The sequence below is a fragment of the Hirundo rustica genome, chromosome Z (genome assembly GCF_015227805.2).
Source record: "Hirundo rustica isolate bHirRus1 chromosome Z, bHirRus1.pri.v3, whole genome shotgun sequence".
Lineage (NCBI taxonomy): Eukaryota > Metazoa > Chordata > Aves > Passeriformes > Hirundinidae > Hirundo > Hirundo rustica.
The window spans coordinates 7683580-7711465 of record NC_053488.1 but is presented as its reverse complement, the minus strand read 5'-3'; the positions used below and the strand labels follow the sequence as shown (position 1 = coordinate 7711465).

At 39.5% G+C, this 27886-nt stretch overlaps 1 protein-coding gene across 2 annotated transcripts; it reads left to right on the top strand.

Annotated features, from left to right (window-relative positions):
• Window positions 1-146: 146 nt before the first annotated feature.
• CDK7 (cyclin dependent kinase 7) lies at window positions 147-19663 on the top strand. 2 transcript variants are annotated; one of them, XM_040090971.1, is made up of 12 exons: window positions 147-282; window positions 487-546; window positions 3858-3891; window positions 5726-5793; window positions 7555-7623; window positions 8935-9045; window positions 10179-10297; window positions 11200-11299; window positions 13067-13153; window positions 14866-15015; window positions 16605-16752; window positions 19456-19663. In XM_040090971.1, exons 1-12 carry the CDS (start codon window positions 223-225, stop codon window positions 19479-19481), a joined length of 1032 nt encoding a protein of 343 aa, XP_039946905.1. In that variant the 5' UTR covers window positions 147-222; the 3' UTR covers window positions 19482-19663. The 2 variants fall into 2 exon arrangements, with proteins under 2 accessions (XP_039946905.1, XP_039946907.1); XM_040090973.1 differs by lacking the exon at window positions 3858-3891 and having other exon boundaries at window positions 205-282.
• The last annotated feature ends 8223 nt before the right edge of the window (window positions 19664-27886 follow it).

Sequence of the window (27886 nt, the reverse complement as noted above, 5' to 3'; positions counted from 1 at the left end):
TGCAGAGGTTTCCAGCAGACGGGTCGCAGCGAACGTGCCCCGACGCCTCGGCACCGAGGGCCGATCCGTGAGCCATCGGCGCGTGCGCCTGGCCGCGTGCCGCTGCGCGCGCAGGCGCGGGCCGGGGCCGGAAGCGGCGGGGCCGCGGGGTTAAAGCGCCCAGCAGCGCCGCCGCCGCCGCTCCGGCCGTGCCCGCCGCTCCCGCCCCACGTCCCGCCGGCTATGGATGCGCGGGCCCGCGCCAAGCGCTACGAGAAGCTCGACTTCCTTGGAGAAGGGCAGGTGAGCGACCGCGGCCGGGGACGCCTGCGGCCCTGGGGCTGCAGCAGCCCGGCTGGGCCTGGCCCGTGTCGCCGCCCGCCCGCGGCGGGAGCGCGGCTTGGAGGGGCCGGGCGGTGCCCACCCCGGCTCTGAGGAGGGCTCGGCGGCCTCTCTCTCGAGGCTTCTGTCAGGCCCTGCTCACGGCAGCATCTCTCTCTGTCCTAGTTCGCCACCGTCTATAAAGCCAAGGACAAAACGAACAACCGAATCGTGGCTATTAAGAAGGTAAATGTCAGACTGTTTTCTCATTTTGAGAAGTGTGTCACCGAGTGTCTGGTTGCTCTTCACCTGCCTGAGGACTCTTTTTTAACCGATTTGTTGGAAAATGGCATATTACGCATTTTTGTTTCTAGAAAAGTTTGTTTAAATGATCTGGTTCACCTGTCTGTAATGCCCAGTCACCCCAGAAGAGGGAGTGGATTTGCTGTGTTTCTGGGTTTCTGAAAGGTTGTATGGTCTGCGACTTGAATTTCTGGTTGTTAGGTTTCTTCAACAAACGAACACGCACATTTCCAAGCTGCAGACTTTACTGTACCTTGACAGCGGTTTTTCTTTCCTTTATTTTAAATCTTTACTGCTGCTGTGCCCGATTTCCTTCAGTCCAGAATGTTATCCTTTATTAAGTTCCTTTAAATTTATGGAATCATAGAAAATGCTGAGTTGTAAGGGACCTATCAACATCGTCAAGTCCAGCTCTCATCCCTGTGCCGGACAATGCAAGAATCCCACCATGTGCCCAAGACAATGGTCCAGACACCTTGTTGTGTCTCATGGCTTGGTGTCATGGCTACTTCCCTGGGAAGCCTGTTCCAGTGCCCAGCCCCTCTGGATGAAGAATTTTTATTTTATTTTATTTTATTTTAAATCTTTACTTTTATTTTTCTTTTATTTTAAATCTTTACTGCTTCAGTGCCCAATTTCCTTCAGTCCAGAATGTTATCCTTTATTAAGTTCCTTTAAATTTATAGAATCATAGAATATGCTGAGTTGTAAGGGACCTATCAACATCGTCAAGTCCAGCTCTCATCCCTGTGCAGGACAATGCAAGAATCCCACCATGTGCCCAAGACAATGGTCCAGACACCTTGTTGTGTCTCATGGCTTGGTGTCATGGCTACTTCCCTGGGAAGCCTGTTCCAGTCCCCAGCCCCTCTGGATGAAGAATTTTTTCCTAATATCCAGCATAAACCTCTGCTGAATCAGCTTCATGCTGTTACCTCAAGTCCTGTCATTTTTGAACAAATGGTTTTCTGAATAATTGAATTAGCACAGCCTTGTTTCTGGCAGCTTTGTCCACTGTGGCTGGCATCTCATGCTGGTTCCCTTTCTAATAAAAGCTGAAGTGGCAAGCAGCATCTCTGTATTCTTCCCATGTCACCTGATCTTTCTTCCATTGGGCATACATCTTTATTTTTTACCTTATATTCAAGAGGACATCCCTCTTCAGCCAAGTTGGCATTTTGCCTCATCTGCTTGACTTGTGACATTTGGGAAATGCCTGCTCCTGTGCCTTTAAGAGGTGATGCTTAAAAAGTGGCCAGCACTGATGGACCCCAGCTCCTGCTAAAGTGTTTTCCCAGGGGACTTTACTTACTAATTCCCTGAGCAGCCTGAAGTCTGTTCTCCTTGTGTCCAGGGGTGAAGTTTCCTACTGTCAACAGAGACTTTAAACTCAATGGCTTTGTGATTGCTGTGGCCAAGATGGCCCCAGTTTCCACTTTGCTCATGAGATTCTCTCTGTTGACGAGCAGCAGATCAAAGAGCATCGTTTTGAGTTGGATCCCTTAGGACCTTTTACACTAAGTTGTGCAAGTTTTTAGGAATCTTCTGGCCCAAGCTGTACCTGTTGTGTGATGCTTCCAGTTGGTTTCTGTCTGGCAAGTTGAAGTCCCCCATAAGGACAAGAGCAGTTGATCTGGAAGCATCCCTTATTTCTCAAAGAACAATTCACTGGTCCTGGCTGGGACGTCTAGAGCAGGCTCCCACAATGACATCCATGTTATTTGTCCCTTATTTATATCCAGAGGCTCTCAACTGCACCATTGCCAACTCCAGGTTCTGAACGTTCCAGTCCTTCTGTTACAAGAGGCCACCCCCCTGCCTCTTTTGTCCTGTGTACGTCTCCTGAAGAGCCTGCAGCTGCCCAACAGGGCACTCCAGTCATCAGGTTTCATTTAAGTCAATGATATCAAATCTCTGGGACTGAGTCAAAGCTTAGAGCTGCTCTTGTTTGTGGTAGAGAAACATTTCAGGTGTTGTACTTTGTAGCCAATACCTCATGAAGCAGACTGAGGTAGTCCATTAGTGTTCACTTCCTCAAGTTTTACAAACCCTCCCACTGATCATTGCTGGCGAGCGGGGTATTTTCCTTTTCTCCCTTCTAAGCCAGTTTAAAGCTCTGTCAATGAGCCCTGCTAGCTCCTGTGCTAGAGCTCTTTTTCCATTCTGAGAAAGGTGCAACCCACCAGCTGTCAGTAGAACAGGTTAAATTGTTCCACGGTTAAAGAATCCAAGGTTTTTCTGATGACACCAACCTCAGAGCCACACGTCAGTCTGTTGGATCTGCCTATTCCTACAAGTATTGTTTCTTGATACCAGAAGGCTTGAGGAAATCACAATCCTTCTATCAATTATCCTGGGGCCCTGAAGTCTCTTTTGAGTGCCCTCAGTCTTTTATTTGTTTTGCTGCCAGCTTGAAGAAGCAATAGCGAATAGTAATCAGTGTGCTTTACTAGGCTGGAGAGTTTTCCAGTAACGTCCCTTATCCAGTAGGAGTTTTTTGATAAAATACGACAAAAGTGAACTTGGTTCTCCAATATGCTTGTTTGCATACAAATGATGAAAATGTTCACGTTCTCATAAAGTGTTTCACTTGCTACTATCTGAAGGGATTGTAGGAAGTTTCTGTATTAAAAATGGGTCTTCAGCTGTTCTTTTTAAGAGGTCAAAAATGCATGTTACAGTGGTTTCTTCAGCTAAAGACTCAACAAGTAGTATTGTGTCGATAGTAAGTAATTTTGTTTAATGCACTAATCCCTTTTAGCATTCCAGTACTTCTCTTGTATGGTTGCTGCTGGTAGAGGCTGTGGTGAGGAGCATTCTTTGTTGTATCAGAATATTTTCCTAACTTCTATCATCTGGAAATATCAACTGTAGGATTCTGGACTTGAAATTTCAGGGCACTAGATGATTGAGGTGAAAGAACCTAGAGTCATCCCAAGTTTACAGCCTAAGCAATCATTGTAAGGTAACTGTCAATTACTTAGCTCTCATTTCTTCCTGAGGAGAAGCTCATTAGTGATATGAAGCTTCATGGCTACAAGGCAGTTTATGCTGTCAATTTGCATCATGGCTATTTTTGTAAAAACTAATGCTGTAGAGACAGTTATTTTTTAAGGGGGAAGTAAACTCCACTTAAAACCAAACCAGTTGGTAAAGTGCTTCATTATTCTAAAACTCATTGTCTTAGAAGAGCAATACTAAAAAATGTGTTCCCCACCCTCCTATCTTACTTAACATGAAATATTTATTTTCAGATTAAACTGGGGCATAGATCAGAAGCTAAAGATGGTGAGTTTTAAAACAAATTCATGCTGTAGAAGCTGTGCTTTGTTCGTTTTGTTTTTGTGAAGTGATAGATTAACTTCCTCTACTGCTGGCTGAGAGAATTGAGCTCAATGCCTGCTGTAAGGCTTAGTAGAGTTTTGCTTCACAAACTGCAGGGACAACCAAAAGCAGCACAGATACCTGTATGCATGGTATCTGTCCAAATATGAGTATATAACTTCTCAGTTTTAATGAATTCAGACACGAATATAGCATAGAATAATAGTAATAATAACAACAGCATTGAGTTTAGAATGCCTTCTTATATCAATACATCACTATGCCTTAAAACATTTAAGACAAGTGAGAGTATTTGTGTCTGTTTTCAGATGTTTCCTTTGTTCTATTTTTGTGATGTGTGCAGAGGCAAAAGTGGATAAAAGCAACATCAAAACTTTTGTCTCTGTGTTCTTTTTTTTAATGCTCAGCACTGTAGAGCATGTGCTCTGACCAGCCCTGTGCCTCTAGGCATGGATATGGCAAACTGAAACCAAGTAATCTTGGTCTTCTGTTACCGCCTGTGTGGTGCAGCAGAATTTTGTAGGCAGGCTGCTTCCTTCAGGACTCCATCAGATTACCAGCTTTCCAGTGAAGAGTCTTTGCTGTCAACTCTCCAGTTCCTTTCTTTTTAAGAGAAACTGATCACTTATCCCAGAGTCTCACAATCAAGCCAGCTGCCTGAGTCATGATCCACCTGGCCTTCAGTGGCCTAATGGCCCTTAGGGACAGCCATTACTTCTGGCAGCTACAGTGTCTAGGTGTAGATGAAAGATGTTATTAAAATAATGATAGTATCTGCTTTCCCGATGTTATCTGATAACATGGCATGGTTTATTGTTTTCATCTAAGACTGTGCCCACCCAAAAGCAGCCTTTGTTAATTTGATGGCAAAGCAGGAATGTAAAGGTATACCTTAGCCCAAAACGTTGCTGGTCTTAGCACTGACTCATATCCCAGGTTTTAGGAGAACACTGTTTTTCAGCTCATGTGCAGCTGCAACTTCCTACATGATATATACCACAGTAGAACTTGCTTGCCAGTTTTCATACAAGGCATGCACACTGGCACTTTTAAAGGAGGAATTGATACCCTGCAGGAATCATGGTTTGATACAGTGCCATCAGTGCAACTGCTGAAGGGCACCATTTGCTCCCTGTTGGCTCCTGATTTTTCCTCTATAAAATCTGCTTATGGGAAGATTCAAGCAAGAGTTAGCAGGTTTTGGTCACTCTCTCTTTAATGCCTTGTATATGCTACAGCATGAATGTAGAAAAACATGTGCCTTGCACTATTAGATAACACTACATCAAAAAGAAAAGAGATTTATTCATGAGGTTTGACCATCTGCCTCCCTCTGGAAGCAAGACATGTTGAGGGACTGATGTTTGCAAGATGAAACTTTTAAAGCAAGCCTTCCAGTACCTTGAAAAACACGGGGTTTTTTGTGTTGTTGGGTTTTGGTGGTTTTTTTTTTGGGGGGGGGGGGGTTGTTTTTTTTGGTTTGTGGGTTTTTTTGGCTAGGACTTTTGCCAAAATGTAGACATGTTGCTTCATAATCTAAACCAGATTACTGTGGTGTGAAATGGACTTGCTGTGGGAGAAAGTGTATGCCCACTTGGATTTTACAGCAATTTACTTGGTTATGGCAATATCCTTGTTATTTAGCAAATTGTTGCGTGTTAAGAATGTAATTTGTCATAGTAAATAGTCTGTGAGCAGCAGAATGGCAGGTTTATTTGGAGCTTAATCCAAAGGTTTTGTTGTCTTACATCTTCTTTTCCTCTTTCCATCAATGTAGGAATCAACAGGACAGCCCTCAGGGAGATAAAACTTTTACAAGAGCTAAGCCATCCAAATATCATTGGTGTAAGTAAAATAAATGCTAGTTCTAGAATCAATCTTCAAATATTTTCAGTAGTTCAGTAATTATTATGGCAATGTGCCTATTTCAATATCAAAGTATTTTTTTAAAATCCTTTTAGTCTTTAGCCTGGGCCTACACAGATACTAGTAGTGGAAGAACTGTGAAAATGAAGATCGCTTGATTTTGCATCTCTGATAGAACTGCACGTGAAAACAGTACTGAATTTTGCTGATTGTTTGCTTCATATGGAACTGGTGACAAAAAGCAGACTTTTTAAAGCAATGGTAAAGGGAAAGTCCTGTGGCTTATCAGTCATGTGCTTATTTTAGCACACAGAAATGTTGTTTAAAATGTCTCCTGGAAGCAGTAAAACTGGTATCTTTTCAGTTCCAGTTGCGTTTTGGTAGACTTACACCTACAGGTACCCAGCTGGAGCTATAGACATCTTAAAGTTAGCTCGTAATGATAATTAGAAAATGTCAAATATGATTAAGTACATGAAATATGAATTTTTCCGTATACTTTTCAAAGTGGAAATATGGTTTTCTTCTGGATTGTGGACCTGCTTTCAAAGTGGTTGCTTTAGCCTTTGTGGTTAGAGAGTTTGCAGAGGACAACAACTAAAATGGCAGAGGGATGGAGCATATTCTTTATGAAAAAATGAGGAATTCATCGCTTTGGAGAGTGAAAGGCTGGGAATGGGGAGGTCTAGAAACCCAGGGTGATAAGTGGTGTCCTTACCGAACTGATATCTCCAAACCCCATTGTCCTAGAAATAAGAGATGTATTTGAAACCTACTGGCAGCAGGAGTGGAAATTGTACTGCTTCACTCAGTGTGTAGTGAATTTATTGGATGTGTTGCCGTGGGCCATGCAGAAGCAAATTGCATCAACAGTTCAAAAAGAGTTAGACAAATTTATGACTAGGAGTTCCATGAGGCAGGGTCCAAAAACAAGGGACAGTGTTGTGCCCCTCTTAGTCGTCCTTACAAAACTTCTGTGGGTTTTGGGAGTGTAAGGAGCACAGTCACTGCTGTTAGGAACTATTCAAGCAAATATCTTGCAACTTGCCAATTAATGTGGTTGTCACATTGTGATTAAGGAATGAACTGCACCAGGGAGAGCACACCTTCCTCATCACAAAGGAAGAATACCAGGCTGGATGATCTCTTGCTTTTGCTCAACATCGTGCTTGTGTTATCTCAAATTAGAAATTGATTGTGTCATTACACAGCTTCATCCTAAGAAAGGGCTGTTTCGATGTTCTCCATAGAGTTTTATTTATCTTGTAAAGCTTGGATACACATCTAGAAATATCTGAAGCTTATAAGCCTAACACTTAAAATTTCTAAATGCTGCATACCTACAGGAAGCAGATACACAGAGCTAAATCCATGGGCAAACTTAGTCTTGTCTTAATAAACTGTAGGTGTTTTGTAGAACAGCAAAGTTTTGAAGTCAAGGTGTGCCTTACATTATCTGTTGTAGTTAACATGATAAAATTAATTCTTTTTCTTTTTTCCTATCTCCAGGAAGGAAAGGCAGTCATGTAAAATGTTATTTCCATACTTAATAGGGATTTTTTTCTGGTTTGGAAACTGAGTTTAGAAGCTAAACTACGTAAAATTTTTTGCGTTACAAGTCAAAAAACTTCAACCAGTTCTCAATAAGCTGAAAATCCACCTGCAGACTACAGTGATGTTGAATTTCAAAAAACTGGAAGAATCAGAGCATGCTTAATCATAACGTATTTTGTTTTGCAGCTTATCGATGCATTTGGACACAAGTCAAATATTAGTTTGGTATTTGATTTTATGGAAACAGATCTAGAGGTAAGATTTTTAAAGACTTTTTATTTCAGTATCTTAAGATTGTTTATGAAAGTGCTGCTTTAATGGGCTTGTATTTGCCTGTATTAGAAAGACAACTTTTATTATGTCAGTTGATGAAGAACATGTCTTAAAAGTAGCTTGAGAAATTTCAGTTTTTATGAGTTCTCATTTGATTGATTCCTTTACTTTTAAGTACTTATGTAAGTACTTTAAGTACTTATGATCTTAAAGAAACAAATTGTGTTTAGTGTGTTAGTTTTCTGGAATTCCAGTCAGAGTGTAGAACCTCTGGCACAGAGCATTGCTTCTAGAATGCAGTTGATAAGTTTAATATCAAACATGTTCACGTAAGCGGGACACTAAAATATAGTAAGAGCCGAGCTGGTAGTAAAATCATGTGCACTTAAAACATATTTTCAAATGTAGCAATGCTAGGTAATTGCAAATCAGTACTTTAGAGGTCCAGGCTTGCTGAAATTTAGATGAATGTACAACTTGGAAAGATTAGGTCAGATTTTTGCTAATAGGAGTTAGTAATGAGTAGACTTTTAGAGGATTCATTCTGTTTACATAGTAGTTATGCAACTAGTGCGTAACTACTATGTAAACTATGAAGAAAATTGATGTACAAAGAAAAAATTAAATATTCTTGTACTGTATGATGCTGTGGTTGTAGTCTTTAAACTGTATCATGGTATCACTCAGGCTGCCTGTTGTGATTGAGCATTTTCTGCATACATGAAATTCGTGCAGTCTTAGCTCTTCTGTAACTCAGCTTATGGAAGGCCATTACTGAACAGGACAGTAGTATTAACAAACAAGCTTTGGGTTGTTTGCATAGAATTTTAATGTTAAAAATCAAAAAATGTAGAAAACTTAAGTAGATATTTTAAAAAACACAGTAAAGCAGCTGTACCCTCTGGTCTTTTTGGAAATAGAAAAGGAAACCATTTTACTTAGAAAGATTAGTTGCTTATGTTTCAAAGAGAAAGAAGGAATGAGTGGAAACAGAATTTCAAGTTTATTGACTCATTTATCATTTGGATGTGTACATCCTTGTCCTGGAAGTTTGGGTATCAATATGGATCTGAGATTAATTACTAAACTTCTGTTTCCCACACATTTTTTCATTGTCGGGTTATGCAAAGTTCATGTAAGTTATCTGGACTCCCCATTTCAATTTCTGATCTCCAAAATTGACCTATTTTTCTGGGAAAAGGGTGAAATGGTAGAGAATATGTGGCTGCCAGTTTGAATGGAAATAAGTTTGCCTTGTGTGGTGAGCTTTACCATGACTTTAACACTTTGCAGGTTATTATAAAGGATACAAGTATTGTGTTGACGCAGTCTCACATCAAGGCATATATGCTGATGACACTTCAAGGATTAGAATATTTACATCAGCATTGGATTTTACACAGGGTAAGCATATACTTAATTGACAGCCTTCGTCCTGCAACAAAAATCACATTGGGTGGATTTAGAGTCTAAAGCCTAATTAAAGTAATTTTGGAATTCAGACATTCCCTAAGAATTCATATTTGCTGTTTTGGAGAGATAATAGCAGCACCAGAAATGTTAAGATTTACTGATGTGGTTATAACTTTGATACTTATAGAAAAGGTTTTCCACCTGGAGGGGACTTTAATTATCACTTTGAACTGGGTCTGCCTGGGATGGATTGGACTTTTTTCACAGCAGCTGAGCTCTTGAGGTTTTCTCCTTTTTATCAGACAGTGTCAAGGCTTTCTTTTTTTCCCCACGCTGCCTTTGCCCTGATAAACAGACTTGGGGCAAGATGTAAGGAGGAGGCACAGCTGGGGCAGCTGACCCAAGCTGTTCATAGGGATACTGCATGCCATGTAATGCTTTGGTCAGTGGTAAAAACTGGGGTAGAGGAAAAAGGGGGAATTTTGTTTTCCAAGCTGGCTATTGTTGGGAGACTGTATATTCTCTCCTTTTGGGAGGTGGTGAAGGATTTCCATGGCTTGCTTCTTTGCTTGGATTTTAGTTCTTTCCTTCATCTGTTAAACTGCCTTTAAACTGCTGCTAGAGTTGTGCTTTTGATCTTCTCTCCCCTATACTTCTGAAGGTCGTTGAGTGGGATGAGAATAGAAAGAGCAAACGGCTGTGTGAATACTTTTCTGTTGGCCAGAGGTCAACTCACAATACATTGCTACTTGATGTATCTAACTTCCATGATATCTGCTGTTACTTGAAGCTTTTGCCAGGTTTTTTTACTGTTCAGTTGGCAGCTGTGCAGATAAAGTAACTGCTGTATCTGCAGAAAAGGTAAAACATATCAAGAGGCTTTTTTAAACTCTGCAACTTAAATATCTTAATGTTCAAATGGGTCTGTCTCACTATGATTTTCATATATGATGAAATAATTATTTCCTGGGGGTTTTAAATTTTTTTGCTCATAATGTAGGTCTTAGGATAGAATCAAATCTTTCCTGTTACAAAACTGTTACAACATGTCTGCCAGAAGATTCATTGTATGTCTGTTTTTATCAATACTGACAAGTCTCATTATTTGTTTTCTATACTGACAGGATCTTAAACCAAATAACTTGTTGCTAGATGAAAATGGAGTTTTAAAATTGGCTGACTTTGGCTTGGCAAAATCTTTTGGAAGCCCAAACAGAGTTTATACACATCAGGTAGTAACAAGGTAAGACACTCTATTCTGTTTCTTACACAGAGATTGTTATATTGTTTTATAAGTGTTTCTTGAAATATGTCATGTCAAATCAACATATTCAGAGTGGCATCTGCTCTTGTGATGTGGCAAGAGCCACATAAAAAAACCACAAGGAAGCATTGTTTAACAAAGTCTCCATAAGAACTGCTAATGTATGCATCTGCAGGGGTGGTTCTCCTATATATCAGGATAATACTCCTTTGAAATGTATGGAAATAGTACGTATCTACTTATAAGCCTGGATTTTGGAGCAAGACAGCTGCTGCTTTATGCTAATCACAAGACCTAGAACCATTTTTAGAGCTACACATTACCTTTTTTGAGACAAACACTTGAACCAATTAAAATATTTGTAAGTGTTAACACCTTTATTCAAAAGACAGAAATTCTACAGTGTCAAATGCAGTGTCATTTCATTAAACTTGATCGTTCTTAGCCAGTGTGAGTAGTTGTTTCAAAACAACAAGGCTCGTTTTGCATAAAAGTAATCTATACTTAGGTCTGTTGATATGGAGATTCTTGGAAGATTGAAGTAATTCTGTCTTGCTGTGATGCATTCAAAATAAAATTTTAAGAAAATTTCAGTTTACCTGTATGTTAAGAACTTTCTTCCTTGCCTGTCTGCAGTTCAATACTTAAAATCAGGTCAGTTGAAACTGCAGTTAATCTGTGGTTGTACATGACCCTATGGTGAGGGGTACAGATTTGTTCACTCTTTCTTAAACAAAACACTTTGCAGAATACAGTTCTTCAATGTCTGAAAAGTATGTAGGCAGAAGTAATATCCTTTTTTAGCTTTTGCCTTGCTCCAATATGTAGCATTTAATATCAGCAAAGCCAAGTAATTCTTCCAAAATATGTTTTCTTTTCAGGTGGTACCGAGCTCCAGAACTATTGTTTGGGGCTAGAATGTATGGTGTTGGTGTGGATATGTGGGCTGTCGGTTGTATTTTAGCCGAATTGCTCCTTAGAGTAAGTACTGAAATGTGAGCATTTTGTATTTGCCCGTTCATTCACTATGGCTTTTTACAGGTTTCTTCTTTCCTGCTAACAGCAGAAGGTGAACACAGGCTAGAAGAAGCTTTCCAAAAGCTTGTTAAGTGTAATTAAAAGGGGTTTTTGGAATAGACTGAGGCATCATAAACATCACAAGCATTGGAAGTCTTTAAAAACAGCTGGGTAAAAAAGTTGAAACAAACTCAGTTTGGGAGAGGTAAGGTAGGTAACTCTTGCAGTCCACAGACACCTATTTTAGTTCACTACCCTTCTAGAAATGTAACATCACAGACACATGCATGGGCTTGTCCCTTTTACACTGTTCTTCAGTTACAATCACCAGTACTTTAATTGTGAGTTTATTCTAAATGAACAGAAGACTAATGTTTTTCTAGACTGCAGTTAGTTGGCAATACTGAAATGAAGCTGAAAGTTAACATCAGGATAATTCTATGGCAGTCCTCAGTGTGGTACACAAATATAATGGTCCTTGAATATTTTCCACTGAAGTAGAATGTTTATTGTACAGCTCTTTGGAGAAGACATTAAAGTGTGAGGGGAGCATTGGAGGGCTGGGGTACGGACACGGCTGAAGGCATGAAGTAGCCAGCCTCCAGTCTAATTTATCTTCCATGACTAAGTGGCTTCTGGTTGGTTTTTGCACCTTTGAATGCTTTTGTGACCATATCATAACCAGACTGGAGAGCCTTCTTTGTGAAAACACCTTGAAAGAAACCTTTTGCCTTGATTGGTCACACCAAATAGGTGTGCTGATTCAATTTGATTGGCAGTTGAGATGTGGAAATGTACAGTGGCTCTTTAAGCAGCACCGGTGATGGGTACATAAACATGCATTAGACCTGCTGAAGTTGAATACATTTAGGCAAAGTTAGTAAGCCAATAATTCTTGAATTCAGTTGATTCTTTGGTTTGTCACAAAACAGAAAGTATGTTATGGTTCAGTTTTTATCACTGATATTTTGAAATGTATGCATCCTTTTTCAGGACAGTACAACTTCAGGGACCTTCTTATGAAAGCAGTTTGTATTCAAGGGGCTTTCATGATAACACAATTTAGTATGCTGTCTACTAGGGATATCCATTATGGTTTTTCTGTTCTAATTAATTAAACACTGCTTCTAAATCTTCATAAATGTTCTTTGGTCACCAAGTTTCTTTTTACTTGGATTGTGTGCCTGATATACAAGCTAGAAGTTGGACTGGGCAGATATCCCCTTTTCAGTCTTCTGCTTTGTTTTAATGGCATGTGACACTGATCAGACAGTTTTCTATCATAGTGGGTCTCTACTCTCTGTCATGCTTTCATTTCATAAGACTAACTTGTGTAATCCAGTTATGGTTCACTTTAAATATATATAAAAGCTAACTCCAGAGAAAAAGGTGATGAAAAGATCACCATGACCAATTGACTTTAGGCTGACAACTGAGATATAGAATCTTTTCTGTGTTTAGTGAATTTTACATTAATGTGATTGTGGTGTAATCTTAATCTTAGCTTAAGCTGTCTGCTGTGAAGTCAGTGATACCAAACCTGGGTTCAGAAAACCTTCAGAACCTGTTTGAGCATAACTAGAATGCCTCAAATACCCAGTGTACCTCTTTGTGGGAAGATGGTCTACAGAGTTCTGAGTTTGCTTTACAATTATGAGGTATCACTCAAAGCTTCTTTCTGAAATTGAAGTTCAGAAGTTAATTCAATCAAATGCTATGTTCTTCTTCCAGGTTCCTTTTTTGCCTGGAGACTCTGATCTTGATCAGCTGACAAGGATATTTGAAACACTGGGCACTCCAACAGAAGAACAGTGGCCTGTGAGTCTTTTTCTTTAACAGACTGACACTGGTACTCGATACTCTCTATTTTAGCTCTTGAAATTAAATGGTTATACCAGAATACTCGAGTAGATTTTTCAGAAGGCGGTTGCGTCCTCTCCTGAAGCAGCTGAGATTTGCTGTTTCTCTTGTCAAACCTCTGGTCAATAGCATCAGTATCAACACTTCTTGATTTACTTTTTGTGTGCGCAGTTTCCCATGGCTGCTGGTTTGAGATTATTGCTGTTGCTTAATGTTTTTGAGATGTTTGTTTAATTAGCATGCTTTAACCTGGAAGGCTTTCAATCACGTTTGGAAGTAGAAACCATTAGTAGGGACCTAAATGGGCCTTGGTAAATTATAGTTTGGGGGTAGTAAGAAACACAGACAAATAGCTTTGGGGACAAACAATTTGCCTCAACAATGATTCTGAAACAAATACAAATTAGTAGTACAGTTTTCTCTGAGATGACAGCAAATTAAGTAACAGCAGGCCAGACTTACTGTCAGGTCACACAGTGGTGTATCTAGCCATGGTTATTAAACAGAGGGACAGGAAGTGGGACATAGTGTCTGATGAGCAACTTGTACCAGCTGCCAGGCACAGGGAGGCCTGAACTCCCTGATTAGGCTGTTGTCTTTCGTTGTTGAGTTGTGGAATCACTTGCTGGACTTGTTCACCTCTGCGCCCTCTCCATGCAGCATTTCCTTATTGTAAATGGTGCTGGAATGCTGTGGTATGTGATCACGAAATGGAGCTGCGGCCAAATGGAGAACTGCTGTGTGAGGCACTGCTACCCCCCCACAATTCTGATATTTCTCCAGAATTATAAATGGAACACGTGAAGATTTTTCAAATTACATTTCTGCTTCCTTTGGAGTAGAAAATATAAGATACAAGTGGGGAAAAGAGAGAGTGGGAGATTGGCTAATACAACATTGACAATGCATTCCCAAGTTCATTTCCAAACACATTTTAATAATTGAAACCTTTACTATCAAGATTATAGATGATTGAACACTTTTTTTTGCATTGTGTTAATATTTAATTTTACTTGGGTGAACTTGAAGTGTGACAACTAAGGCTTTAAGTACTTAAAACACTACAAAAACATTGTTTGTGTAATTATCAGTTACAACTGTCTGTGTAATTTTTATGCTAGAATGTGAACACAATGGGATTGATTTCATACCTAGAGGACACAAAAAGTGCACAGTAAATTTTTTGTTTAACTGCTTGGTGCATATTTTCCTTCCCTCCTCCCATTGCTCATATAAAGTTTAAGTTGTGCATTTTAAATCAAAATGCACATGATGTTCACCTAACTTCTATTAAGGTAGGAAAAGTGAAGACTGACTCTTTTGTAAATATTTTTCCTCCCACCATGTCAGTTCACTAAAGGAAGTTTTATTTCATTTGACTGACCCAGTCTAAAATTCTTTCATACTTTCTTTAGCAGTTTTTCCTTTTGGACTGGTCACAACTAAAGCAAGGGAAGGACAGATCATTTGGAAAGTTGTTTCACACTTGTAATAGTTATTATAAAAAAAGAAGCTTTTATGACCTACTATTTCTACATTTATTTCTGTATTAGCAGTATTTTGAAAGATGAGTTGTTTCTGGTGAATGACAGCCATATGAAGTTCCCTTTCTGTGAAAACCTGAACTATTTCTAGGGGAAAAACATATATTCCATTTTTGGCCCTTGTAGGGGATGACAAGTCTTCCAGATTATGTCACATTTAAGTCTTTCCCTGGAATGCCACTTCAGCATATCTTCAGTGCAGCTGGTGATGATCTGCTCAGTCTTCTTCAAGGCTTATTCACGTTTAATCCTTGCACTAGAGTAACGGCTACTCAGGTATAGTACACTTGGGTTATGTCCTGATGTTCATTAAACTACCATTAATAATGCGTTTTGAAGTCAGTAAACCAGGTTTGAAATGAAACATCACATGAATTACTAGAAACATAATCCCACTGTTTTATAGAAAGAACTGTGAAAGGCATGTTAATGGCATTCTCATTTCCAGTGTAGAGTCAAGGCAGGCAACTAAAATGTGTATGAGCCATGACCTTCCACCAGTCATATTTGACATGTTAAATTCAGTCACCTAAAACTTGAAGGTTAATTTTTAACATATCTTAACTTATTCCCTGGGTTTGAAAGGTTTTTCTCCTTACTTCGTCCAATCTCTTCTTCAGTGTCTTTTAAACTCTCATGGTACTTTTTAAACATAAAATTCTGTCGTGATTAAACAGTCATTCTTATCTAATTATCCTTTTCTATGATACTTTCAATTTTGCTACTCCTGGATGGGGAGAAATTAAGCACCTTGAAGAAAAATCTTGCAAAATGTTCTAGTTCACAATACTGATTTCCGTGATGAGGAAGATACACCAGTTGGCAGTTAGGAAACTGTATTTCTCTCACTTTACACTGATAGGGAAGCATGCAAGAAAACGGCTGTCCCCTTATGGCCAGGACTCCCTAATTGCTGGTTAGATCTGAATCCAGGAGATTAGTGAATGTGTTCTGTATCTTTTTACTAGAAGACTTTTTCAGAGCACATTCAGGCTGTTTTGGCCACCATCTTTCAGAACATTCAGTATAATTTTCCACATAATTAGTTCTCTGTGCTTGAGACATCTCTGTAGTAGTTCATATGAATGAAGTATTTTTTCAGGTCATACTGTAGGATAGTGACTTGAATACTTTTCTAGTTTAAACTTTTTATTGACAATGCCACAGTTTTACGACAGGAAACAACTTACTGTACTGGTTTGATTTGTAGCTGACATTGAATATTATGTACCTGAGACAAGTAATGATTACCTAAGAGACAGACACTTTCTGTTAACCACATTTCATGGTTCCTAAAGTTTAAAGTAAGGTATATAATTCCACTACATGAAACCAATCTTGCTGACTAGTGTTTGTCTTCTGCTCTAATATGAGTGATGTCTTTTTCATACTTTACAGGGTAGAAACAGCACAGGGAAAGAAATATGGGGGAAAGACCTATCTTAAAAGCTAACAAAACAGTTGGTGTTCAGATCTTGAATCTCATCAAGACTTCAAAAATATTTGTTTATTTTTTCTTTATTCCTTTTTTATCCTCATTTCATCTGATCTGTCTATTCAGAATGTAAGCTCTTCAGAGCTAGAAGCCATTTATATAAGACTTCTTACAAAATAATCTAGTTTTGCCATAATGTCTGAGCACTAGTTAAAAACAGGAGTATACAATTATCCCTTGCTTTACAGATCCATGTGGGGTGGATAGCAATTGTGAACAAAATCTTTATTTGCCCCACGGCCACCCTGTAGTATAAAAGTGTTCAAGTAGCTTTTAAGTCACAACTGAAAGTGCTTGGATTCACTATAATCACTTTATAAATGGCACTTCATACTAATTACTTGTTTCCTTTACTTTGATTATCATTAAGGCATTGAAACAAAAGTACTTCAGTAACCGACCAGGACCCACTCCAGGAACTCAGCTGCCAAGACCCAACTGTCCTGCAGAAGCTGCAAAGGAGCAACAAAATGCACTTTTAAATTTAAAACGGAAAAGAACAGAAGGAATAGATCAAGGTAATTTTGTAATATGTTACTAGTTTTAAATAGGAGCTATGTGCTCAGAGGGAATGGGATGTTTCCAGTGTTTCAGAAGAATAAATCTCTAAATGAACTAATTCCCTGGGCACTGGCTTTAATAAATGGTTTGCAGTCAGAATTACTTAGTTCTGTTTTCTAACAGAATTAGCACAAAAAAAGGCTCTTCAGTGATGCTTAGGAGTCTGTTAGAAGAAATAACCCTGTTCCAATAATTTCTGTAATGGAGAGTGGTACTCCTCAGTAAATTATAGGCTATTATGATAGGCTGTCTTTTTCCTGAGATAACTTACTCAGGTGGAAGTAATTTAATACATTCCTTCACATCACTTAAAAAAAGAGAGAGAGTGTCTGAAACATAGCATGATATTCTGTGAAATGACAGGCTGGAGGGTGTAGATCAGGCTCAAAGGAGAGATTTCTACTCACTCTGTTGTAAGGTAAGAAAGTTAACAGTTAAGACCACTCTGGGTAAGGACTGTTAAGCACACTTCTGTGATCCACCTCGTCTTCTCCAGACAGTAGCATGTATTGCATATCTTGGAGGCAATAAAAGTGCTCAGGACTTGAGACCTGTATGTGACAACTAAATTACTCAGTTCTCAGTTCAGCATCAGTTCTTTGTTATTGCCAGTATGAGACTCAGTTTTAATGAGTGATATTTTTTTGGAATGGAGCTGCTTCCATAAACATGTATTTCCTCCCAAGTTCAGAGGGACATCTCCCTTACTAGAGTTCAACTTACTTTTTAGGCACTTTGAATTGTTGCTTTTAAGTCTTCATCAAATTAGAAGTAAAATACATTAGGTTCACTACTTCTAAGTTTTCAATCTCAAAAAAAAAAAGTAATCAGCTGACTACTTGCACACTGCTGACTCCAGTATTATGGGTCACCTGGTGCATGGGAGCTTGTCAAGTTACAATAGTGTAGGCAGTTAATTTAAGCATTTTAGCTCCTTTTCCAAAGATTCTGTTAGGGTTCTTGATAAGTGTTTGGGAGTATATGCCCTAAAATACACCTGCTAACTAAAGGACCGGAAAAGAGAGAAACGTTTCCTTGATTTCTTTGACTTAATGTATTTGAACTTGTGTATTTGACAATGAGCAGAGTTTCCAGAGCTGTATCAAGCTAGAACAATAATTGCTTTACTATCCAAAAGCCTTATCTTCAACAAGAGGAAATCCTGCTTCTGTGTGAATGTTAGGAGTTTTGAGATTGGCTATAAATGAGGCATTTGGGAAGTCAGCATTATTTTTTGAGACCTTTGAGTATTGGTATAAAAAGCAGTATAATTCCTGCCAGCTGGAAATGAAGACGTGATGTATTTTCTAATGTGGTCTTTTGTAATGTTCTGTTACTGCCTTAGCTGGGCTGACAGAACCGGAAGGTTTCAAAGGTAGTTCCTCTAGTGCCAACAAAAGTTAAAGGAGAGAGCCAATTATAGAGCTAGAAAATCTGCACCTTGGATTTCATTTGCTATTCTTACATGGCATTGCCATCTAAATTTAAAGTTAAATTTAATTTTGGAAGAATAATCCTTTAGTCTCGGTTTAAATAAAAATTTGAAGGACATTTGAACATTGCTATAGGGGGTGGAAATGTGCAAATGTAATTTCCAAGAAAAACAAGTGTCATTCCTTGAAATTCTTTTTTAAAAATTCTTGCATCCTGCAGAGCACATTTCTTTCCCCTAGCCCTGTTGAGGTAGCACTCCAGAACCTGGGCAGACTTGAGTGCTCACTGATGGGTATCCTCTTTGAAAATATTGGCACCAGGAGCCAGCTGCTGGGATAAAGATTTATGCCATCACTGTAGGTGCTGCTTTTCCACAAGAAAAAACCCTGTAGCCTGTGGGGTATGTTCACCAAACTTAAATACTTCTTAGAAAGCAGCCTCTATTCTCAGGGGAAAACTACCACTAGATGGATGACTGCCTGTGAAAAGTATTAAGCATGCATGCTTTCTATCTACTGCTACCACTTACTTCTGATCAGTGAGGTTTGTGGAGACACTGCTTCTGTGATGACATGACTGCCCACCTCCCCTCTGTCACGTAACCAAATGCAGCACTGCTTCCCCAGAACACCTATTTCTAGTCCTATTTAATATGCACTCCTGCAGAGCTGTAGCTACACAAAACAGGGATTATAACGGGTGGTGCACTAAAGTTTTTCCTATGTTTATTCAGCATAGGGAAACTAATATCAAAACTGTTGGTTTGGAAAAAAACCAAAAACATTCTAGTAATATGTAAGATTAAGAATTTGTCTCAGATTTGACAGCACATAAGAAAAATCCTTAGGAGTGTATGTGTGGTGGGACAGGTTTAAGCCTTAGAACAGCTTGCTTTGCTTAGGTTCAAAGTAGAATTAGGTGGTTAGCTTTTCATATCAGCAGTGACTGTTTAGGTTTTTACAGGAGCAAAGAGAAATATTTACATGTATCGTAAATGCAATTAAAGCTTAATTTCAGAATTTGTGACTTTTGGAACATACATACTGATTTAAGTGAACTTTGATTCTAGCACTCTGTCATAGATTTGTTAGAAAATGTCATCGTGTACTGCCATTGTTAGGCAGCATTTTGCAGTTAAGAGTAGATGTATCCTGATAATGATATCAAAACTTGAGGAGGGGGCTGGACCTCTGTACTTTACTAACAATGTGATTTACACTTTTCAGGATTACCAAAAAAACTGATTTTTTGATTGCTGTGGATGATGATTGAAAATACCCTGAGTCTCAGCTGTTGATAAAATGCCGTAACAGTCGCTGGATGAAGTTTTTTTTAATATTTCTCTGTGTAAAATATGAATTTACTATTTCCTTACTGACACAGAAGTTTCATTAGCCCTTCTTTTTACAATAAAAATGTTTTGAGAAAATAAGATATCTGGTTTGCTGTCTTGTCCTTTGAGTCGTGCTCTGAGACAGTAACTGTCAAAACTGACTGCAAGCTGCAGGTGTACACAGACTAATTTTGCAGAATCTCTGTGCTGAATTACATGCTATCCTGTGCAGATATATATCCTAAGGGGAAAAACTACAAATAACATTTTCTTCTCACATGCAGCTTGGATGAACATATGACTGTCTTCCAGACCTATAATAAAAATGTATCCCTGTAAAGGGAGGGTAGGATGTTCTTTTGTTTCAGTTAGTAGGCTCAAGTGTTAACAAACGAGTTTGCATATGCTGTGTCATCAGTCATGCATTAAGACTTCTCCAAAGAGACATCCACTGCCTTGAAAACAGTATGAAGTGCAGAATGAATGCAAATTTTTTGGAGGGTTTTTTTTTTTCCTATTGCAGTCTTACAGGAGAAGTTACCTGAGAACATAGAAATATTGTTTCCTTCGAAGCCATGAAGATTGCAGTGAGAGACAGAGCAGAAATATCCAGCTGGGGAAACTATACAACACTAGTCCTCCTGTCAGCCTACATCTGTAGAACAATCCTTAGTGCAGACACTGGACTCAGGTTTGCCTGAATTCCAGCATGGAGAATTAGCACAGTTTCTGCTGGGTGACCAAACTTCTGCATTGGGGAGAACCAAGCTTGCATATGCTGTTGCTGCATTTTAACATTTAACATTTAACAGGGCCCACTGCTGCTGTGCAGTGGATCTCAGGACTGTCTGCTGAGCCGTTGTCATCTTTCTGATTTTGAACCACATCCAGCATTCTCTTTTCTAATTTTGCAGCAAGTGTAGTAGTGCAAGACTTTGAGGCTTGTAGAGGAACAGCAACCATCATCTTGCTTCTGTGTTCCTTCATTTTGCTGCTACTTGAGCTAATGTAAAGTATTCGGCCTTGTAAGGGAGAAGAGTTAGTATTTTCCCAGTAGCCTACTGTGTTTTGTATTGGTTGTTGGCAGTTGAAAAGCAAGCAGATTTCCTAATATCTAATTGACAGTGTAGAGAAAATTTTATCCATTAGCAGTAGTTGTATACATTTTTATTGTCTGTTTGATTAAACATCATACTCCTCATTGCAGGCTAGAGGATTAAGATAACTACAGTCCTGCTTCTCACTGGCACAGGTTCAAAAATATGTTACATCTGAATAGGGAAAAGGGATTTAGGAGTACTGTAAAATAAACTTTTTTGCATTTGCTTATCTAGCGTGTCTTTCTAGCTGGTCCTAAAAGCCTGGAAACCTTCAGCCACTAAAACAGCCACTGAAAAATGCAGTATCCCTACTATTGGGTATATAACAGATGAGGTTTGCCTGATAGTGATAATCTTAAGTGTTCTGTCAGTGCTGCTTTGGGAAAGAAGCACCATTTCTGACTCGTAAAAAAAGTTGTACCTGTCTAGACAATACCCAAAACCTTTTCCACTGAAACAAGTAGCAATCCTCTAAGTTCCTACTGGCAAAAGTTGTAGAGTAGATACCAAATTAGGTGGGCAGTCAATGTATTAATGCACAGAGCATGGTTACTGTGCTCTGTAAGAGTGGCTGGAAGTGTGATGTACTAAGGCCTGAGCAGCAGACCTCAGCCAGAGCTGAGAAGATGAATCTTAGGCATTGTGTGACTAACAGCCGAGTATTGTTTAGCTAAAAACAAATGACTGAGACGCTTATGCTGGCTGTTTATCACCAAACTGGCTGCTTTAGAAATTTTCACATAACCTTGTGCAGCTATCTGTAAGAAATGTATCATTTTAAGGAACTTTCCCAAACACTTGTTTGTGGGGTATTTTAGGGAGAACCCTCCCAGCTAAGACCTGGCCTCTGGCCCTGCCCTGGCCCCAGCTGGGAGGGAAGTACGCCACCAGACCTGGGTGCTTCTGCACTAAAAATATAATCAAGTCACTTTGACTTGCTGATTTGGGCCGATAAAAGCTGGGCCCCCTTTCAAGGTGAATTTGGAGACCTCACCTATGAGTGGACACATTCCATAGGATTTTCCTAACTGCCGGGAAGCGTTCTTCAGGTCCTCTCTGCAAAATGGGGCTCCCCGACAATTTCATGCTCTGGATGATGGTAAAGTATTTAGGCAGTTGATGATATATCTTTCTAATTCACTGTCCTTTCTCTTGTGTAGTTATGATTAGGCATGTTATCTTGCTTATTTTTGCGTGTTGCTAAAGCTGAGCATGTAGTAAGCTTATTGTTTTATTGAATGTATCATTTTACTTTTGTGTTGCCTTAATACTTGTGGTAATATAAGACCATTCTTTCCATTGGTGTATGTGTCCTTTAAATTGCCCTGTCAATTGGCAAAACAAAGTGAGAGGATATTTTGTGACCAAGACTATTGTCTTGCATGCATGTATGCCACAGTAGATGCTCACAAAGTGCAATTTTTTATATAATACAAGTACAGGAGCTGTTTCCCTCCAGCTTCCATGCAGCAGTTTGGACTGTGCTCTCTATGTACAGTTGGGCCCTGTTGTATACCATGAGTGTGTGCAGTAAGTCTTGTTTTCAGCTGAGTTCAGCTGAATTGCTTCGGTTGAATGGAGATGAGTGAAGCTACCTGTGTCAGGGATTAAATTGCCTTGCTCTTAGTGATAGTGTGCATCACAGAGTAAGATAAGACTAGAGAAAGGATCAGCACATTTTTTTCTAAATCTTTTTTGAATGGTTTGATTTAACTTTTGTGACAGGTCAGAACTCTGGAAGAAATATTTGGGACTTGTAAATATAATTAGTCATCTAAATACTGTTTAATTTGTGACTTGGTTAGTTTGTAAACTATATCATGTTAATCATGCTTCAGCATTGATAGCCTGTCTCTAATCACACCAACTTACTGAATATGCAGCTACTGCAATCTATTTGGCTTCTGTTCAGAACCACAGCAATCAAGCACGGTTTGTCTGGAGCATGTAACGTGCATGCTTGTGCAAAACTCTCAGTTGTACACCTGAGCAAACAGGAACATAGTGTAAATGCCTTTTCCCTTGGGTTAAGACATTTCTTCTGTCTTTACCATCTTTTTATCATGAGTTACTGCTGTTTCTTCCTGAAAGGTTAATTCTCCTCTTGGCAAATGTGATGGCTTTTACCTCGAGACTTGATGGAATTTGTGTGACTTCTGTGCATTGTACTGATACTGTTTATAATTGAACTAGAATGTTGTTTTCTTCTTCCACCTTGTTGCCACAATAAATTAGCAAAACTCATTGTATGAGCGCACCATAGAGAAAGGTGCTCTCTGTTTTAAACAAAACTGATTTCCTTTTCTTGTAGATGCCAGGATTACTTGTGGAGAACAAGGACTGCTATCACATCCTCCTCTGTCTCTCTTGTTCTTGATTAGTGCCAATGCTGATCCCAGAAGCCTTTTTGTTTTGGCCACAGTTACTGTTTTGCATTTTTGGTATTTTTCTGTACATGTTATAACCTTGATGTGCTCTGGGCAGCACTGCCAATTCTTTGTTTTTATCAATCATTCTTGGCTTTTGTTACTGTTCTTGTTCTCTTGAATCACTGCATATGCACTGCTCACTTGGCCATTTCTTCTGGTGCACAAATGTTTATGCTCCATCTCCATCAGTATAATGATTCTTTTACAGAGCAGATTTTACCTGCAACCTTTTAATACTGCAAGAGAAGGAAGGGGTCATTTCAAAAGAGGCTATCATTGGGTCTGTTTTTCTTTTAATTGCTCTCCTCCCCTTTGCATTTTATACTCAGATATGTCAGCTTTGTCTCTGAGTTAAGCTGTTCCCTCCACAAGCTTGTAATAAAATTACAGGATAAACCACAGATACGTCTGCATATGGTTTATCCAGTTGAGACAGAAAAACTCAAGAGAACTAAACTGAGTGCTTTGAACACTTTTGGCCAGCTGTATTTTGACATACACCTTGCTGGTATTCAGTAACGTGAGTGGCTCTGCAAAAGACATGCACAGCTGCTGTCTCTTTTGGCTCCAAAACAGCACTGCCTAGGAAAACCTTCTGTTGGTCCTAACCTTCCAGAAAACCTTCTGGGAATTAGACTGACCCCTGTAGCCCACCAGTATCAGGAAGATTCCTGAAGCAGCTCTGGTCTTGCTAGTGAGAGAATTCTATTTGGCCAAACTTTTTTCATCACATAATGCCCATTTCTTCTTTTCAGGTTTTCCTAAGCAGAGCTTTGATGCTATTGAACTAGACTCATATCTCTGTTTCCATTCTAGTGTTTCCAATATTTTTTTTCTTCTTTGTTGGCAACTTACTCAAAAAATTTCCATTTATTTATTTTTAAAAACTCCTTTCAAATAAAAGAAGCAGGTGAGGGGGAGGGTTCTGTCTCTTCCCTCCAAAGAATCAAATCCATGGGGCTGCAGGTCCTGCACAAGGACTTTTTGAGTGTCTTGTTTTGTGGACAGCACAGAGGCCATTAGCACTGTAACCATTTCTTCTTGTTCTGCCGGCTCAAATTGTGCCCAGAAAGCTTCTTAGTAACAGGGTTCATTACTGTGATATGAGCAGAATGATCTGCAGAGATGGAATAAGAAGGTAAGGTACTTTGCTCTTAATTAGAAGGCATTACTGTTGTGTAGCTCATTGCCTACCACAGGAGATGTGTTCCTTTGGCACTGATAGTTATGCTAAGCTCATTCGCACAACAGGCATACATCGAAGCTATGTGCTTTGATTTGGGGAGATCTCCACTTTGGGCCAAGGTAGTAGGCAGGTACCCTCAAAGAATACTTACGCTGTGCTGCATGGACTTGTCATCTATGATTTTTTTTTTTTAAGAAAACATTCACTGTCAAAATTAAAGATAATTAACAGTAATTGCAACCTGCCAGGCCTGAAGTAATCTGCTACTGAGTTGACAAATGTAAAACTGTCCTTTTCTTGCTACTTTAAATTTACCTGTAGGTTTGGGAACTTCCTTTGCATCCCGAATAAGTCAAGAGTCCAGAAAGTGCCACCATGTTCTTCATCTTTATATATGATGGTAGAAACTGATTTTAGTCTATTAGGCTTAATTGCAGGAGTTGAAATTCTGATTTACAACCAGCTCAGTTTTTCCTCCTGCTAGAGGTTGTGTGTGACAGAGAAACACGGTAGATTGTCAGATATGGTAACAACCATCTGATCTTAACCTAGTGATTGCTTGTCTCTCTGAGAGTCATCACTCTACAAGCTTCAAGGTCTGTTGTAAGCACAGAAAACCAGGTTGATTGTCAGCCTGAGCCTGTTTAACCTCATATTCTTGTAAAGCTCTTTAATAAGACCCTTTATATTGACCTTATCTGGTAACTCAGGGATATCAGGCTTCCCTTCTTCCATATGTCACTCATTAAGTCCAGTAAGACAGTGCCTCCCAGTCAGCACCAGACTCCCTGCTGCTGGCTGGTTACCTGAGTGTCTGAAATGTGAAATATGCAGGGGTACACGGCTGTCTCCTTTTCTCCCAGCACACAGTTTCCTCAGCGTCACCTAAGTTAAACATCCGTGTCACTTGTTTCTAGTTGTGATTGAAAATCTGAGACATTGTGTAATGAAATTCTGAGTAGGATGGAAATGCTGTACTGCATCCAGTGGCAGGGAGCTTAGAATAATATTTGTAAGTGGCATTTCATGGCATTGTGCTTAAAAAGGGGCAATGAAGAGTATGCAAATGCAACGCAGGGGAGAGTTCAGTGCAAACCTGTGTAATGCCACACGTCTATGCGTTACTTAGAAAAATTAACTTCAGAAAGGTGTAATTGATGCATTTCCTTAATAGACAATGCAGATCTCAATCCATTCTAAATTAACATTGGAGTGGAAAAACAACCAGATTATTAAACTATGATTCTCAAAAACCAAGGTTTTAAAAGCAATTTTGCCTAGAAATACCATCCTTGTGGGGTTTTAAAAACTAAACTCTTCAAATGCTATGCAATGCTTTCAAGTCCAGCAAGTTTCATTCGACTAGAATCTAACTAAATTTGAATACTTAAATGCGTGGATAATTTTTTAGAAACCAGTAACTGCTACTAGCCAGAAATTTTGTGTGTGTGTGTGAATTACAAAACCCTAATAAAGGTACAGAGGAAGATGCCACCATTTAGCATTATGACTAACCCGTTGCTGTAAAAGGGGGAGACACAGGCCCCACATGCACTGATTGTCTCTGTGATCACTCCCCTTCAGGGATTTGTAGTTGCAGGCTGCTCCTGCCTTGTGCTGGCAGATCCTTGGGTGTTTGTGTTGCTGTTGTGGTTGCTTGCTGTGCCTCCCCAACCTCCACGCACAGTCATAAGGGTTGCCATTCAGTCACAGCCTTAATAAGTACTGGAATATTCCAACTTTTCTCTTTGTCAGGCCCATAGCTTGGACGTACTGTGCTGTTCAGCTGGCATGATTCCTAGGGTATGTTGGGTTTTGGAAAATGTCCAAAGGCCAGAGCTTCTGGAAACCCTTGGCTACCTACAAGCATGTGGGGAGATGTGGTCCATAATCCAGATGCTGGTGCACACTTTGGAACACATGGAGAAAGCCATGACTTTATTATGGTCGTTATCCACCTAGACTGCCTGACACGGGTGATCTTGCAGTGACGCACAAGTAAAACTACAGGGAACAAGTTACTTCTGTCTGATCACACCTTTGCACAATGCTTCCCTATACTGGAATATCTTTCCCACAGGAAACAACTGTAGCAAACAGTAAAGTCATTGGCTGTGTCAGAACTCTGGTTGGGAATCTAAGTTGTGGTTTCCAGAACATATGTGTGCACATGCATAGACATTTTTCCTCCTTCCCATAATCATGCCTGGTCTCTTACCTACTAGGCTCAAGCAAAATACACATTTTCTTAAAAAGCAATTTCGAGCCTTTTTTGTTTTAACAGGCATACAAATTCTAAATTTACAGAGGTGACCACCACATGTAATAATCTGGTTTTGTTTTCTTTCTGCTTGCATTTTCATTTGGAAAACAAATTGCCATATTTAATTTCACCTGAAAAACAGACAGGTGGTATATTTCTCCTTCTCATTGTGCAGACATTTTATGCTCTTCATTTTGCTAATTGACACAAAACAAAACTGTTTAATTACTGAAAAAACTTGAAATTATGTAACATTGAAAGCATCTTTCTGAGTTGTAGCTTTATTTCAGAAGGTAAGAACAAAACAATGCAGTTCCTAATATTCTTATCCCAAAATACACTGGGCTGGTTCATCCTGAGGAAGCAGAGAGTTTTAGAGCATTCCTGGAAAGTTATGATTTCCCTATGCTATGCCAAAAAGCTTTCTGCTTCACCACAAACATCTACTGAGTTCTCTGTAGAGGTAGTAACACTGCATTCTGCTGCTCTACCTGCACACATTCTGGTGAGGAGAATGCTTTGTTCCCAGGGCACAACTGGCTTCTGACCATGGGTTTTCCTAAGGATTGCCCCTTGGCTACAGTTTCTAACCCAGTGCTTTCCTTCCTTCTTTGCTTCCCGACACCTGAATGGAGATCAGAGTTTTAAGTCAATTCTTGGGTACTCCTTGGCGGTCTTTTGTCCTGCGAGGATACTCCATGCCTCAATTCTTTCTGACTTACTAGAACTCTGTAAGTCTGTGTGCATAAAATTCCCTATACAAAGCAACACCAAGGCATCTTGCCGTTCCCTAGTGATGCTATGAATGCCCTGTCACTTGAAAGCCCTAAATCAGAATAAGCATCTCTTCAAAGAGGCTCCCTGGCAAAAGGAAGATATTGAGGAATTACTACTGGTTGAATATTTCTGCCCAGTAAATCAGATCAGCCTCCTCTGATTTCAGAATGTGTATTTGATGGATAAACCTTATTCTAAATGCACTGATAGTTTGAGAGTGACAGTTCTTTCCATGTAGTAACATCTGCACATTGCTTTGCTATTAGTCTGCCAGCAACACAGCAGGGAAGTTCAAGCCTTTCTGGTGATAAATTTTTATTGAAAAAGCCAAGGCACACATCCCAGTGCTCCAGCGTGCTCTAACTGATTGGAAAGCCATTATAGAGCTCTGCTGTTTTCTTCAGTGCGGAGGCTGGATTTGTTCATAACAGCACTGGCTGGCATTAACAGACCTGCAGAGAGCAGTGAATTAATGGTGCTTCCCATGCAGTGAATGCTTGTTGCTATCACAGACATGCTGACATGTGGTGCAGCCCCTCGTACTCTTCCACCATGCCCATACAATCGCC

What these genes read in the sequence shown, in the direction of transcription:
- CDK7 (XM_040090971.1), top strand. Translation starts at nt 223, where the DNA reads ATGGATGCGCGGGCCCGCGCCAAGCGCTACGAGAAGCTCGACTTCCTT. An exon ending in GAATCGTGGCTATTAAGAAG is followed by an intron (nt 547 to 3,857) that starts GTAAATGTCAGA and finishes ATTTATTTTCAG; the next exon opens with ATTAAACTGGGGCATAGATC. An exon ending in AACAGAAGGAATAGATCAAG is followed by an intron (nt 16,753 to 19,455) that starts GTAATTTTGTAA and finishes TACACTTTTCAG; the next exon opens with GATTACCAAAAAAACTGATT.